Consider the following 16,495-nt stretch of genomic DNA (forward strand, 5'->3'; position numbering starts at 1 on the left):
GACAAGTAGCAGTATAAAATCAGGGCAACCTGTTTTCTGGCCATAAAATTGGGATGGATTGCATTTCCACCTCAAACTTTATCCACCCAAATTTCTAAATGCAATCTGGCTCTTTCTTTCTACAAGCTGTACACTGAATCCCTATGCAGCTAATTTAAATATATTTAATTGAGAGTCAGTGGCATTACAGCCCTGAATCTCCTAGATTTATGCTCTCAATGCACTAGGTGGCAAGTTAGGATGAAAAATATACGGTGTAGCTTTTTCCAGAATCCGCTGAGACTAATGGATGTGAGGAATAATTGAACTGAAGTGTGTGCAGAGTTAGGGTAATGATTTCTGCAGACAGGATTGACTTTTTGTCTGTTGCAATGAGCATCGACAGTACTGGCCTTGCACCTGGCTGCCTTGGAGTGAAAGACAATTGGGAGATTTTGCCTCCACATTCCCACCAGTAGTGAAAGCTATAGGCATAACTTTGTATTCCATTATCATTAAACAGGAGGATCAGGAAATTTTGGGAGAAAGGACTGGGAGACGACATTTAAGGAGAATGGATCACAGAAGAAATGAATTTAGAAGAGACTGAATGAAAAGCGTGAACTTCACAAAGAAGCAAAATGACAGCTGTGCAAGCCACTGCATCAGTTTGTGCAGTCAGTCTTCTGGCGACACTGCTCTATTTGTGGCTATTGGGCGATGAGCATGCAGAACTTTTATGGTACTGGAGCACTTCAGGCAGCCATGGCGGATCTTTAATACCAGTATAGGCATGTGTTCAGCAGGTGAGACGAGCTGGGGAATGCATGCTGTTTGGCATTGCACCAAGCAAGCAATAAGAAAGAGCCATCCAATTTTATGAGGTTGCTCCCAGGGCTCAGTGTATCTAGATGCCATCGATATTGATTTTGGAGCCCACACAGTTAATCCCCTTACTTTCTTAACAGAAAGGGTTTCCACTTCAGGAACTTAAATTGTACTTGACAACAAGCAAATGATCCTGCACATATAAGGTTGTTAACTGTGATTAAATGTATTCCTGGAGGTTTCATTACATGACTTGTCCCCGCGCTTTTGCCATTAGTTGGCCAGTGCATCCATCCTGTGATGCACTGCCTTCCAAAGCCAATTGGAAAGCAAAAAGACTTATTACTCAATTGGATGATGCTTACAAACAGCCCTTTTTCCCATTTTAAATATTTTTATATCTGGTAAAGAGAATTGTTTAAAAAAAAAGCTTGTTTGAATGTCCTGATGATTTTTCTTCATGGTTGCCCACAGAAATATTCTGGAGATTGACCTTCAATTCCTGGAGACTCCAGGCCAGTCCTGGAGGGTTAGCAACCCTGCATGTAAAGGCAAAACTTTCTAACATGGAAAATGCATTCATCCTTCGGAATTCAGCCCTCCCTGAATTATGTTAACAAGGCTTGTGGGTGACTAGGTGTACCTTTTGCTCCCAAGGATGATGACTGCTCTAAGAGTTGCAAAAACAACAGCAGTGCTACAAAGCAAAGCATTAATCTCTACTTGAGTGGTCATAAAGAGGACTATCAGGGCCTTAAAGGAGCAATTTAATGGTTTTAACAGGTCAGGAGTATGTATGCACAACTTCATGTGTCCTGCATAGTTACAGCCTGCTGTATCCTACACAGCAATGCCATACAAAAGGGCTTGGATTTGGGAATTCCTGAGGAGATGGGCCCTAGCTGCTTGGAGACTGAAGTACCTGAAAGAAAACATCAGGATGACTATCCCTTAGAAGATTCCTCTGTGACTGCTACAATGTTATCGGAGTACATTAGGTCACAGACACCTTCTCTTCTATTTGACACAGTCACTGAATGATCCACCTACCTTTTTGACGCTTTTATCAGTCACAATCAGGAACTCATCCAGTTTCCTCTTTAATGCTTTCAGTGAATCCATTAGCAATGCACAAACCAGCAACTTATTCAAAAGGTTGATGACCCTATGTGGAAAGCAAATAATCTTGACGTAAAAATATAGGAGCAGGTATAGACAATTTGGCTCTTCAAACCTTCTCCGCCATTCAGTAACATCATGGCTGATCTCTACCTAACTCCACCTTCCTGCACTATTTCCCATATCCCTTAGTTCCCTTAGTAGCCACAAATCTTTTGACCTCTGTATTGAATATGCTCAATGACTGAGGATCCACAGCGCACTGTGTAGAGAATTCCAAAGATACACAACCCTATGAGTGAAGAAATTTCTCCTCATCTTAGTTCTAAATGGCCGACCTCTTACTATGAGATGGACCCTTAGTTCTAGACTCTGCAGTCAGAGGAAGCATCCTCCCTGCCCTGTTTTATGTCTCTATCAAACCTGTTTTATGCCCCTTAAGAATTTTGTTTTTCTGTTAGATCAGTTGTCTTCATCTAAGCTGGTTCTTTGTTTATGTAATTTTTATATATGACCCCTCACTCTCCCTAACTTAGCTAATTAAAATAACTTGTCCACATGGACACAGACACAGCCTAGTCCCTTCATTGTCCTAAACACTTCAATCAAATTCTCCTGAAGTCTACACTTTAAAGCATGAAAATACCCAGCTCTCTAAGCCCTGTTATGGTAACTAAGGGTTTGTAAGGTAGGCAACAATCTAGTTGCCCACCTTTGAACCATTTCCAGTGATTCAAAACACCCACCAATTGAAAATAGTAAAATTGGACTTGGTGGTCCAGATGAGTTCCAACCAATGACTTATACAGACAATATAATGCTTTTTGTTTCATAATAGATTGTTACGAAATATTGCTAGTATATAATCTATTTGCTTTTCTGGTAAGTCATGGCACTAGTTCCCTCACAGGAGAATCTAGAACTAGGGGACACTTTTGGAAAATAAAGGACCTTCCATTTAAGATGGAAATGAGTAAGAATTTCTTCGCTCACAGGGTCATTAGTTTTCGGAATTCTCTACAGAGAGCAGTGGAGGCTGGATCATTGAATATATTCAAGGCTGAGTGAGACAGATTTTTGATTGACAAGTGAATCAAGGGTTATGGGAGCGGGCAGGAAAGTGGAGTTAAGGACACCATCAGATCAACCATGATCTTATTAATGGGCTAAATTGCCTTCTCTTATTTCTTATGATTAGTCATGAACCTTTAGAGATTTAAGTATGATAAGACCAAAGTCTCTTTCCAGCTGCAGCTCAGTGGGTAGCATTCTTGCCTCTGAATCTCTCAGGTCCAAGTTTAAGTCCCACTCCAGGGCTTGAGCATACAAAGGCTGATGCTCCAGTGCAGTAATGAGCAAGTGCTGCACAGTCAGAGGTGCCATCTTTCAAATGAGACATTTAACCATGGCTGCCTCTGACTGCTTGGGTGGATGTCAAAGATCCATATTTGGAAGAAGAGCAGGTGAACTATCCTGGTGTCTTGGACAATATTAATCCCTCAATCAATATCAGAAAAACAGATTATCTAGTCATTATCATATTGCTGTTTGTGGAAGTTCACTGTGCGCAAATACAGCTTCTGTGCTTCTTTAAAACATTGAAACTTCAGAAGTACTTAATTGGCTGTAAAGTGCTTTCAGACATCCGGTGGTCATGAAAAGCACTATATAAATGCAAGATTTTCTTTCCTTATTTCTCAACAGACTTTAGTTCGAAACACATGGTTGGCATTAGCCCGAACCATGCGCATACACTACAATCAACTTGCATCTGCAAACTTGCAACAGTTCTCCAAAGCCTTCATCTGATCATTAATAAAGGGTAGAAAAAAACTTGCATTTATACAGCACCTTTCACAAACAAGTCCTTCTGCAGCATTATCACTGTTAGAATGTATGATTTTTAAATTTTTTTATTTACACACTCATGGGATGTGTATGTCACTGGCTAGACCCACACTTATTTGTCCTTGAGAAGGTAATGGTGAGCCATCTTCTTGAACCGCTGCAGTCCATGTGTTGTAGGAACACCCACGGTACTGATAGGGAGGGAGTTGCAAGCTTTTGACCCAGTGACAGTGAAGGAATGGCGATATAGTTCAAAGTCATGATGATGTGTGGCTTGGAGAAGAACTTGAAGGTGGCGGTGTTCCCATGCATCTCCTGCCCTTGTCATTTTGGGTGGTAGAGGTCGCAGGTTTGGAAGATGATGTTAAAGGAGCCTCGGTGAGATTGCTGCAGTGCACCTTGTAGATGGTACACAGTGCTGCCACTGTACATCGGTGGTGGAGGGAGTGAATGTTGAAGATGGTGGATAGGGTGTCAATCAAGTAGGCTGCTTTGTCCTGGATGGTGTTGAGCTTCTTGAGTGTTATTGGAGCTGCACTCATCCAGGCAAATGGAGAGTATTCCATCACACTCCTGACTTGTGCCTTGTGGATGGTGAACAGGCTTCAGGTAGTCAGGAGGTGAGTTACTCACTGCAGAATTCTCAACCTATGACCTGCTCTTGTAGCCATAGCATTTATATGGCTGGTCCATTCAGCTTTTGGTCAATGGTAACCCCAGGATGTTGATAATGGGGATTCAGTGATGGTAATGCCATTGAATGTCAAGGAGAGATCATTAGATTTTCTCTTGTTGGAGATGGTAATTGCCTCGCAGTTGTGTTGCATGAATGTTACTTACCACATATCAGCCTGAATATTATCCAGATCTTTCTGCACAGTATCTGAGGAGCCATGAATGGTGAACATTGTGCAGTCATCCGTGGACATCCCCACTTCTGACCTTAGGATGGAGGGAAGGTAATTAATGAAGCAGCTGGAGAAGGTTGGGCCTAGGACACTGCCCTAAGGAACTCCTCCAGCAATGCCCTGGGATTAAGATGGTTAACCTCCAATAACCACAACCATCTTCCTTTGTGCCAGGCATGGTCTCCAACCAGTGGAGAGTTTTCCCTGATTTCCATTGACTCCAGTTTTACTAGGGCTCCTTGATGCCACATTCAGTCAAATGCGGTCTTGGTGTCAAGGGCGGTCATTTTCACCTCAAATACAACAGCCTCTTCAAACACAGCAAGGTTCCACAAACAGCAGTGAGATCATGACCAGGAAATCTGTGGGATTAGTAATGCTGATTGAGGCACAAATAATATTCACTATATTGGGAGAACTCCCCTGCTCTCCTACGAAACAGTGCCAAGGGCTCTTATATGTCCTCCTGAGAAGACAAACAGGGCCTTGGTTTAACATATCTTCAGAAAGATAGCACTCCCACCACAGTACTGTTCTGAAACGTCAGCCTATTTTTATGCTCAATTTTCTGACTCTGACAGCTACCTATGAGCCATAAAGTAGCTTATTGTGGGAGAAGCAGTGATCCACATCTACTCACTATATATCCCCTGTTGTCTTTTATTTTTAAAAAATTCAGAGTAACAAAAATTAGAGATTTATGCACAAACCGGGCACTGCACCAATACATCCCATAATAATTGTCACACAGAAGAGACAAAAATACGCATGAGTTTGGATAGACTGTTTTTATGCTATCAGAATTTATATGCTATGATAGAGCTTGAGCTGAGCCAGTTATTGAGAAGATGCACTCCCTGCTGTGCACAAATTACCATGATTTGCTGGCAGTTTCAGCCTTCAGAAATCAACATGAGGCAGCCACAGAAAGTCCATGGTTACCATATTCCTGCTGCCGTTTCATTCATTAGCTAAGCACTTATATTTGGATCTTGCCCCAGCTATAAAGTAATTTAAATTTGAGAACCCTTCATTTGGGAATGTCTGCCACATCTCTTTCTATTTCATGTCTTCTGTCTATGCATCTGGAATAGTAGCCGTGGGTTGTGTTACATATTACACATTACGGTTTCATTCCTTTCTAATAATGAACCTGGTAGATTAAAGACCATTTTTATTGATTATTTAAGAAAGCAAAATACTAAACTTCATTGCTGTCTCATGGGACTGTTATGATGAAAGGTGCATGACAGAAAAGCCAAGAATACATTTGGCTTGATCTGATTGCCTCCAGAGGCCACACATGCACATTCAATGTAACTCACCCATAGTCTAATTAATCAGTTAAAAATTTAAGGTCCTGTTTGCAATCTACAGTGAATGCATTCAGTAGATCCACTTTGCCCATGATATATGATGCTACTATGGTCTTTGTCTCAGCCACTTCCAGTAGCAAAACATTCCATTTTCCAAGAACCCTCTGAGTTTAAAAAAAAATGTCCTTACTAAACTCTGTCCTTTTTGTGATGATTTTAAAGCAATGATCCCTTATTACTGTCTTGCCCCCTCCCCCACGGCCAGAGAAAATAGATTTTTCTTATTCGCTCTATTTTCAATTCTTTCATAATTATTAAAACATCCATTGAATCTCTCATTTTTCTCTGCTGAATTGAAAATTATCCTAGTTTCTCATGTCTACCCTTGCAACTACAGTTTCTCATCCAGGTGAGTCTGCTTTTGATCACCTGTAGATTCAAAGATTTTGTTCCCTATACCCAAGTCCAAATCATCTATATAATGAAGAAAAATAATTGTCCTAGCATTGACCCCTGGAGTGTACCATTCCAGTCCAAATAACACCCAATTATTCTTATCAATTTCCTGTTAGACAGGCATTGTTCTATCCATGCTGCTACATATCCTACTATACCTAACATGAGAACTTTTCTGAGAAGCCTCTTGTGAAATATTTATCTTCTACGAATCCATATACACTACATTTGCTGCATTTCTTTTATCTATTCAATTGGCCACTTCAAAACAATTATATTTGTCAAACTCCACTGTTGTTTAACTAGACTTCATTGATTAACGCATGCACTTTTAAATGCTTACTAATTTTATCTCAAATTATGGATTCTAAGAATGTTGAACTAATGTTAGAATAACTGGTCTACAGTAACCAAATTTGCCCTTCTCTCCCTTTTTGAACAGTGTTACCTTGACAATCCTTCAGTCCAATGGCATAATTTACATTTTTAAGGTTTTAAAAATTGTGACAAGGGCTTGTTATCTTTTCTAGATTTTCAGCAGCCTGGGGAAACATGCCATCGGGACTCAGTAATTTATTCATCTAGTTTTTTTTCCCCCTCCAAATATTTTTTCTACTGTTAGCTGTAACCATTGTTCCATATCCTCCTCCAGTACAACAATGTCCTTACTCCCACCATCTTTCTCTGCGATCAGACACCCTCCTTTATCCCTGAGTGGGCCTATGGTATTATTTAACTATTCTTTTACCTTTTTATATGATTGTTAAAACCCTTTTATTTCTTTTCATATCTGCTAGATTTTTTATATTCCCTATTAGTCTTGCTAGTATCCCTACTCGTTTTGTATAATCCTAATGACCACCTTTAGTATTATTAGCCTAACTCCTTTTTAAGCTTTAGTTTAGCTTTAGAACTCTGTTTATCCTTAGAACTCTGTACTTTGCTGTATCTACATTTTTACTCTGTAGGAAATTTTTTGTACTCTATGCAACTCATATTTTAAGATTTCCTACTGATTCTTCAACAAAATCATCAGAATATAAGAAACAGGAGCAGGAGTAGCCCATTCAGCCCTTTGAGTCTACTTTGCCATTCAGTAAGGTATTTTACCTCAAACTCCATCTTCCCAGCCATATCACTTAATTCCCTTAGTACCCAAAAATCTGTTTCAGTGCTGAATGCATTCAACCTGTCTGTTTGCTTTCCTGCCCAGTTAAGTTGGATCAGATCATCTTTTATTCCATTGAAATTTGTCTTTTCCTTTGACTTTAACTCATGATTATCCTTTTCTATCCTTACTCAAACTTAATATGTAATAGTCACTATGTCCTAATTATTCTACTATTTTCATATCAGTTATTTGTGCCATTTCATTTCTCAGAATCAAATCAAGCGGTGTTTCTTGGATTAGAAAAACTAATCTTAAAAGCAGTACTGGATGCGTGGAAAGAGTATTCCATTCTTTAAACACATGTATATTATCTTTATTCCAGTTGTGTTGGTAAGGTTAAAATTGCCCTGTAGCTCCCAAGTATTTATCTAAAATGCCTGCAGGCCTCCATCCTCATCTCATTGCACACCATTTCCCTTCCTATTTTGTTATCCAAATTTATATTGTCTTAATGTGACCTGCTAAATCATCCTTGTGTTCCTCACTAACATTAACAACTCATCCAGGACTGGATGTCAGACAGAGACAGTAGTTGGGGTCTGAGAGAGGAGGTGGTGAAGTAGATCTGGGTGATGTCACTGAGAGGCAGCGTGTAGTTGAGCAAGAGGAGGGGGCCAAGTCATTGTGAGGACTCCAGAGGTAACAAAACAGGTGCGGGAGGAGCAGCAGGTTCTCTAAATAGGTAAGAGTGGAACTAGGCAAGGCCAGTCCCACTCAACTGATTAACGAAGGAAAGATGAAGGAGGATGGTGCGGTTCACTTTCAGTAGCTGTAGACGAGTCAAAAAGGATGAGGAAAGAAAATGCACCTCATTCACAGTCTCACAATTTTGTGTCCTTGATTAGTTTAAGTGCTGTGGTAGGGGAGGAAGCCTCGATGAATTTTCTGTCGGGTAGACACTAGTCTCGCAGCGTAGCTGGAACAGCTTGGCTGGAGAGTTTGTACTTTAAAGCAATTTGGTTTTGTAAGTGAGTAGCTTAATAGACCACTTCGAAGGTCAGTCATTTGGTGTGGACTTGAGTCATATGTAAGCCAGGCTAAGTAGAGATAGGTTTCCTTCCCTGCAGCACATCAATGAACAATTTGTGGTTTCATAACAATATGGTAGCTTTCCTGACCATTTTCTCTTATAGGTGATATCATGTAAATTGTGGCTGAGACAAGTTTAAAATATTGTTGTACTATCATTTGTATTACAGAAAAGTGGGGAGGGGTGCACAGCATATGTGATAAATTTACAGAGATGGAGAAAGGGTTTTTGCATGTATTTACTTACTGGAACAAACTTGAATAATTTGTCTTAAAACAATTATATCAACTGTGCTCATTTAATTTCTTCACCAGAGGCAAAGGTATTTGTATATGTGTGCGTGTGTGAAAATATAGACTTAAAGATTGCCTTGTGATACCTTATTGCCCACTTTAGAGGAAATTGCTTACGGACAATTTCCTGTTTTGAGCAATGTATCACATTTTGGATTAAATTAAATCATTTAGAACAACTATTTTTTTTGTTAAAGCTCTTTCTTGCTCTTAATAAGTAATGATTCTGAAAGTAACACCCAGTAGTGTATACTTTAGAGATATACTGGAGATCACAAGAGCAATATTTTAACACACTCAAACTGAACAGTTACAGCATGCATAATCTTGTGCCTTGAATTAATGTGGTGAGCAATCCACTTTAATTTGTCACTTGTTTACTGACTGAGATGTTGCCACATTGTGATGTAAAATTATGGACCATAATGCAAAATGTTAGTCCTTGTGATATCAGATCAAAAAAGTAATGTGCTAAATGTGGTGAGATTTAATCATAGGAATCAACTACTATATAGATGAGTGGATACCGATTAAAAATGTCTTTCAACCAATTAAAACCTTCCATATGGCCCCAATTTGATCAGTGTGGAAATGGCAAAAATAACACCATGTACTATATTTACCCATTTTCAATATAGGGAAGTCGGTGGGAAGATAAATATAGCACATGAATTAATTCAGAATACATGAATTAAATTGCAGGACACTATTCAGAAAAAAGTAATAGAACAGTTGTTTGGTGGCCAATATAACAATTTATAATACAGTAGGCAATAATAAGTAGAATATGTAAAACATGTCATTATACTCATGATTACTACAATTAATATATTGTAGCCTGTCAAGTGTACACACAGTAGCTTCAAAGAATTCTTGCCAGTCTGTGGTTTTAGAAAGAAGAAAACAAACAGGCAAATAGAGAAAGCAAGACCAACTTGAATTTTTCAGTGTTGCTTTTTAAAAGAAAAAGAACTGTGGATCACAAATACTCAAACTGGTATCCCCGAGGTCATAACACAAAATTTGGGTTTTTTCAGTGTATCAGTAAGTCCTTCAGAATCACCATTCAATACAAAGATCCCAGAAGGCAACTGGAAGAATCTATGCTATGACCATGTAAATGAGATTTGTCATTTATCACTGTCATGTCACCAACTGTGTGACATCACAGTACATCATTGTGCGTTCTCTCTCAGCTGAATTGGGAAGCATTTCAATAGTAGCAGTGGCATGAAACATTTCTTAAAATTTGCAGATGGTCATAGAATCATAGAGCTTTACAGCACGGAAAGAGGCCCTTCAGCCTACCGTGTACGAATGTGCAAGCAGAAGAACAACAAACATCGAAGTCCTCATTTGGAAAGAGTTGCTGTTGTAATAACTAGGCCATTTGACAATGAGCAACACCATTTACCTGCTTTGACACCAGCAGTACTTTGAAGCATCTTATATCATCCACCTTGCGATTATCTTCAAAGATTCAATGAGTCCCACAAAACATCTTGGGTGTGCCAACAGACTAGTGAACTTTTAAAATCTAAAACCGAGTAGTTCCACCCACCAGAGGAAAAGCATCAATTCCATCACCATTACTGCAGAGAAGTATTTAAGCATCATCTTCTGTTCTTTTTCTAGGGCCAGTTAACAAGTATGATGATTCTGTTGCTCGAGAGCCATTCCTGCACTACTACCTTTGGTTTGCAGACAATTTTTTAACACTTTAGGAAAGAGGGCTGTGGTAACATCAGTATTTGCAGGAATAGGAATTTTAATCCTCTTATTGAATGTTACATTACGTATGTAGGATAGAAAAAGAACATTGGGCTCGTACATGTTCATTCCAACTCTTACTGGGTTCCAATTCGGGGGTTTTCTATCAAAACCTCCTGTCCAATTCCTCAATGTGTGCTCAGACAAGCACCAAGAGACTCCAAGCCTTAGTAATTATTTAATTAAATAATTCACTTCGTGTTGCTTCATGTCATTTTTTAAAATCATCTAAATTTTTCTTGAAGGGTTGCAAGGAGTCAATCGTCAGTACCACTTCCGAAATCCTATTCCATAGGTTGATAACCCTTTAGGAAAAGTGAAACTTCTGAACACCCAACTTTACTCCTATTTTCTCAATTCAAATAGACAACTCCTAGTTCTACACAACTGTTACTTTAAACAATCCACCTCTTTACATGTTACCAATACCCTTTATAACTTAAAATGCCTGTTGAATATTGTCCTGTAATTATTATAGAAATTTGCCAACATTCTTTTTTATTCCTCTTTCTAATGTTCTGAAATTCTTTTTACTTCTATTTAGTCCACACATGACTCTCTCCAGTTAAACTAGCAGGCCATTTTTACTCTGAAATCAAATTGGTATGTGTCATAATTGATGTTTTCAGTTGCCTTCCAGTTTATTGATCTCACCTTTGTTAGATACCTCAGGCACAAAAACATATCTGAGGAACTGTTGAGCACTCTTGTACTTCATAGTACAGCATGTCTGTGCACTATGAACATTTGTACTTACCTTTATTATGACACAGCCAATGGTAAAGGCTGAGTTGCTCAAATCCCAGAGGGAAATTTGAAACAACTGTCATAAACCATTTTTGCAATTTGTATGTTTTGAGATGCAGGCTTTGAATTCAGTAGTAATAAGACCACCAAGTCTCGAGATGTTTTTTATATAAAACTAAATTAAGCATTTATTAATTTAACAAATTAAACACATAGACATGGCTACAAATTTCTACTATAATAACTTCTAAACAAATTCCAAAATTAACCACTCCCAGTTAAATCTCCACCAAGGCAAAAGTAATCCACAGATTTTAAAAGATCCCAGGCAAAATATATTTGACCTTACGAATTCAAAATAAGGTTCCTGCAAGTTGATTCCTTACAGACACAGTTGGAGGTGTACAGGCTGGCTAGATCTTAAATGCCTCTGCCATACACACAAACTCTTTTCTGTTTATACCTAGCTTTTCCTTTGAATGTAAACTTTCCACTGTATCACTAGGCTTTGAATGTTACATCTTCTAACAATAATATCCTTTCATTCCACTAACTTCATTAGTAAGCTGAAAAAAAATAAACACATTGCTTGGCATCATCTTGCTAGAGCTAGGTGCAAGATTTCACCCATTCTTTTGATTGGTTTATTCAACAAATGCAAATGTACACTTTTTAACTTATTTACTGTTTTTCCAATTAACATCTCAAAACTACTACACATCAAAGCACCCAGACTAGCTGGCTTTAATCCAATTGAGACATACACATAGACACCACTAAACTCTATTTTTAAAAATAATTTCCAATAACATTATAGACATTAATCTCTTCATGACACCTTAGCTAAAACATTTTTTTCTTTTCCCCTATAGAAACTACGTGAGAAGCAGAAAGCTGTCCGGGAGAGCCACGGGCCAAACATGAAGCAGGTTAAAATGTGGCGGGATTTTGAGCAACTGATGGAATGCAAGAAGCAATGCTTTCAAAAACAGCAAAACCAGAATTCTATTGGTCAAGTGATTCAGGAAGGAGGGGAGGACAGATTAATCTTATAAATTCCAAAATTCATTTGTGTTACTGCATGTCAAAAACTTAAGATTATAATAGATTTTGCCATTTTCGGCAGTTATTATTAGTTTTAGTTATTATAACAGATTGTAAATTTAATTCAATATGCAACTAATTATTTAGTAACTTTCAACTTTTTTGCATAAATTTTGTGTGCAGATAGCACATACAAGTCTCATTTGCAACTGCATGTTAGACAATCCTTGGCTACCTCACTGTAACGGACTATTAAATACCCAGGATGAGAAACAACCAGTAGGTAACCTTTTCTATTCCATTTAGTCTTTCATCAGCTAATAAGGGGCAGCATTGACGAGCAAATGTAAAGAGCTGTGCAGCTCAGGGAAAAAAACTATGACCAGAGCATGGGTGAAAATAAATGTTTTAGCTAATTTATGGGAAATGTGTAAACAGTGAAATATAGAAAGTACATACATATGTACAGATTTTTTAACTACATCAAAATATTGCTTCATAAAAGTTAAATATAATTTTACAGATTTTGTTTCAAGAACTCTTAAGTATTAAATGTTTCAATTGTTATTTTTTTAAAAACTCACTCATGCCAATATCTACAAAATTGCAATCTTAGTTCTTTACCAACAGCTCAGCAGGTCCATGCAACATGTAGTGTGGAGCATTATAGACAAAGTCCCAGGTTTGACCTCTGTACTCTGTGCTGAATTGGCTGAAGAGTAGCGATGGCAACACTCAGGATTAGCTTTGTTGCCTCCAGGCTAAAAAAAAAGAAAAGTTGGCAACTGTGTCCTATTCTTTTCTTTGAACTTTGTCTTTGGTTTTACAGCTACCCTAAGTTAGGGGCTGTGTTTACTTCATCCCTCATTTTGTTAATTTAGTTTATTTGGTTGACTCCAAAAGAGTTAAGTGTTTTACTCAAAAGTGTCCAAATGTGGGCAGGATTGCTTTTGGCTATGTATCCTCCCCACAGACAAATAATTTACTGGCACTCATTGTCTAGGGTCTGGACTCGAGAATGAAGAATTACCAATTGAGCATGATACAAGAGGACTGTCAGTGTCTTGATGCCAAACTCTAGCATGCAATACCATCTTCATGGGGAGGAATTTATGATCTATAGCATAACCTAAATCCTTAGGGTACTGCCTTGCAAACAATCCCAAAAATTTATTATTACCAATGTAGGAGATGAGCTTGAACTCCATTTGGATACTTGAATCAGAATGGCAGGGGTTACTCATCTTTGAACAACTGTGTTTGCCTTCAGTTCATCCAGAATACAAACAATATTAAAATTCTAATGTTCTAGAATTTGTGGGAGCCTTTCTTCTGCATTATTGAAATGAAAGACGATAACATTTTATCAAAATGCAAGATGTAGCAATTGTTAAGCAAGTAAAGATATGATAAATCTGATCAATTCCTTGATGACAGCATTTTTGTGATTATATGTAATGGTTTACGAAGAGCCAGTTGCTACATCCTGTAAGATTTCTTAGCAGCTGAAAATAAGTCAATGAACTGGGACTGCAGTCTTTTGGAGTAATTTTTAGACTGAGCCTATTATTGAGTGCAGATGTCACTGCCAATTATTCTTCAGATGAAAAGAAATCTCTCAGGAAATATACTGGTTTCATCATCCAACTAATTTCACTGAATTCTCTAATAACTAAACTTTCCAATAGTAACTTGATTAAGCCCCAGATCTATTCTCCATTATAAATTGCACAAATTAACCTGAAAATTGGTAGCTCTTCTTCAAGCACTAATTTTGGCATTTCCGACACATTAATGAAATAAAGTGACGAGAGACTGGAAGAATGATGTTGCATCCTACCATCCTGCATGAAGTTCAAAATGAGATTCACTTTTCCTCATAAGCACTATTATTCAATCCCAACCCTTATTGCCCACCGCCTCTGTCTTTTTAAAGATGTTTATAAAAAATTTGCAAATGAGACTTTCTGCTTCCTCATAAAATTTGAAAGAGAAGTAAATATGATGGAGTAACACACCATCAATATAAGTGGGAACCAAGATTGAACTGCTTGATCTGGTATTATGACAGGCCTCATAATGAGTATTTGTAGTTATGTCATATGTATCCCTTGTATTTTAAGCAAGTTGTGATTAGATTAAAAATATTGTAATGATGTAGCTATCAGCATGTAACGTGGTTACAGCTATTAAAAACACTAGAATGTTGTTAATGCTGTCACAATAAAAATATAGTGTACAAACAAGTATGAAAGTAAGTATTGATAAAATTATTTCCTCTGTACTTGTAACTGCTTGGTCTGTGGATTAAGCATATACTATTCCTAGTGGAAGGTATGTGCAACAGTTTAAGTGAAAATGCATAGGTTTGTGTCAACATTAACAGTATGATTGTGAATTGACCAACTTTTTCAAATGTTAATGTAATGACAAATTGATTTGTTTCTATCTCAGTGGGCTGAATTTTCATCCTGGCATCCAGATTCCACTGTAGGAATGAAATGTGGGCTGGAAGTCCACAAATGCTGATGACAGGACCCAGAGGGCAATTTTGAAGGAGGCAGCCTGCAGTTAAGGATAGCAGGCAGGCTTCAGAGCCTGGAGGATCAATAGGAGACTTTCAGTCATCATATACAGCAGCCCATTGTAAGGTGTGGGAGCTACTGAAGTATGTAGGATGGCGCAAGGGCACTTCCATGCCCAATCGTCAGCCGCAAATCAGGTAAGAAAGAAGGCCTGATTATTGGAGCGGAGGCATCCCAATAGATTGGAACCACCAGCTCCTATGCCTCCCAGCTCTGCCACTGGGATGCTGCCATGTTTTATCAACGCCCTACCGATGCAACGGGCACCCCTTAAGGGGCTTAATTGGTTACCCACCACAGCCGGACAGATAACCATTCCTGCCAAAATCTAACTCTTGCATACTCCCGTGGAGTCTGGAATGTGTCATGGAATGGACCAATGGGATTTCCCTTGTGATTTTGCCACAAGCCATTGAAAATCCAGCCCAATCTGTCCTTGTGATTCCCACTTGCATTGTTCCTGGATAAAAATTACTTATACACATTATATGTAATATTTTGTTTCTGTATACTTTATTTCAATGATACCATCTGTTTGGAAAAAATCTAAAGTTGTTGTTAGAGCACTGTGAGCAGAAATCTCCGAATCTTCCACCAGATAGGTCAATTAGGGTACATAGTGAGAATCCTGTAAATTGTGGCCTGAGAAAACCTATGCATCTTAACTGAAAATATTATGCTGGCAGATGTGAGTTGAAAGTAGCTGTAAACAAGAAAATGCTGCTTCATCGTTGCTTCATGTTTGAAGAGAATGTATGACAAAAATAAAACATTTTTAGTTTGATGTTGGCCTCTTTAATTCTGCTGTAATACATGAAAGGATACTAATAGTTTCACCATATCCCAGCCGAATACTATGAGAGATTTCTGCAACAAATAGTCAGTTTGTCTATTGATAAGTGTTCAATGGATGGACCAAACCACTCAATTAAAAGGGAAGCTCCCTATATGAGTTTGATTAGTAGCCCCCTTTGAGTGCAACATGTAATTATTTAAATTGTGCGTGGTCCTGGTTACTGGTTCAAAGGCATTTACCCAGTTGTCTTTTTCAAATCAGTGAGTCAAACCAATTAACTTCCACAGTAAGTGAAGCAAAGCACCTCAAATAAGAAAATTACTAATATAATTAATAAAATTGTGAATTATTTATTATTTTCTGAAGAGCTGACAAAGCTTAATTACTGTAAAAATAGTTACTACTTTTTTGTGCTGTTGATGTTCAGTATATTTGTTTGGTTCTTAAAGCCCAAGACAAGATCTAATGTAGTGTTATTCTCTAGCTTTCCAAAGAGAAGGAGGTTCCTTTACAGACACAGCTTACAACCAGTAAAGGGTTTCCAGTTTGTTTCCTACGCACAGCAAGAAATTTACCTCAATGTCAAAGCAAATCGAAATGCTCTC

The 16,495-nt window shown here is 38.1% G+C and overlaps 1 protein-coding gene across 2 annotated transcripts in view; it reads left to right on the forward strand.

Moving 5' to 3' along the window:
- The window catches only part of ift81 (intraflagellar transport 81 homolog), a 109,058-nt gene extending 93,180 nt beyond the window's left edge, over positions 1-15,878 (forward strand). For both annotated transcript variants that reach the window (XM_078554158.1, XM_078554160.1), the window contains one exon: positions 12,338-15,878. In XM_078554158.1, coding sequence (XP_078410284.1) covers positions 12,338-12,520 — 183 coding nt within the window. In that variant the 3' untranslated portion in view covers positions 12,521-15,878. The remainder of the gene's footprint in view (positions 1-12,337) is intronic.
- The last annotated feature ends 617 nt before the right edge of the window (positions 15,879-16,495 follow it).

Source organism: Cetorhinus maximus, chromosome 12 (genome assembly GCF_964194155.1).
Source record: "Cetorhinus maximus chromosome 12, sCetMax3.hap1.1, whole genome shotgun sequence".
Lineage (NCBI taxonomy): Eukaryota > Metazoa > Chordata > Chondrichthyes > Lamniformes > Cetorhinidae > Cetorhinus > Cetorhinus maximus.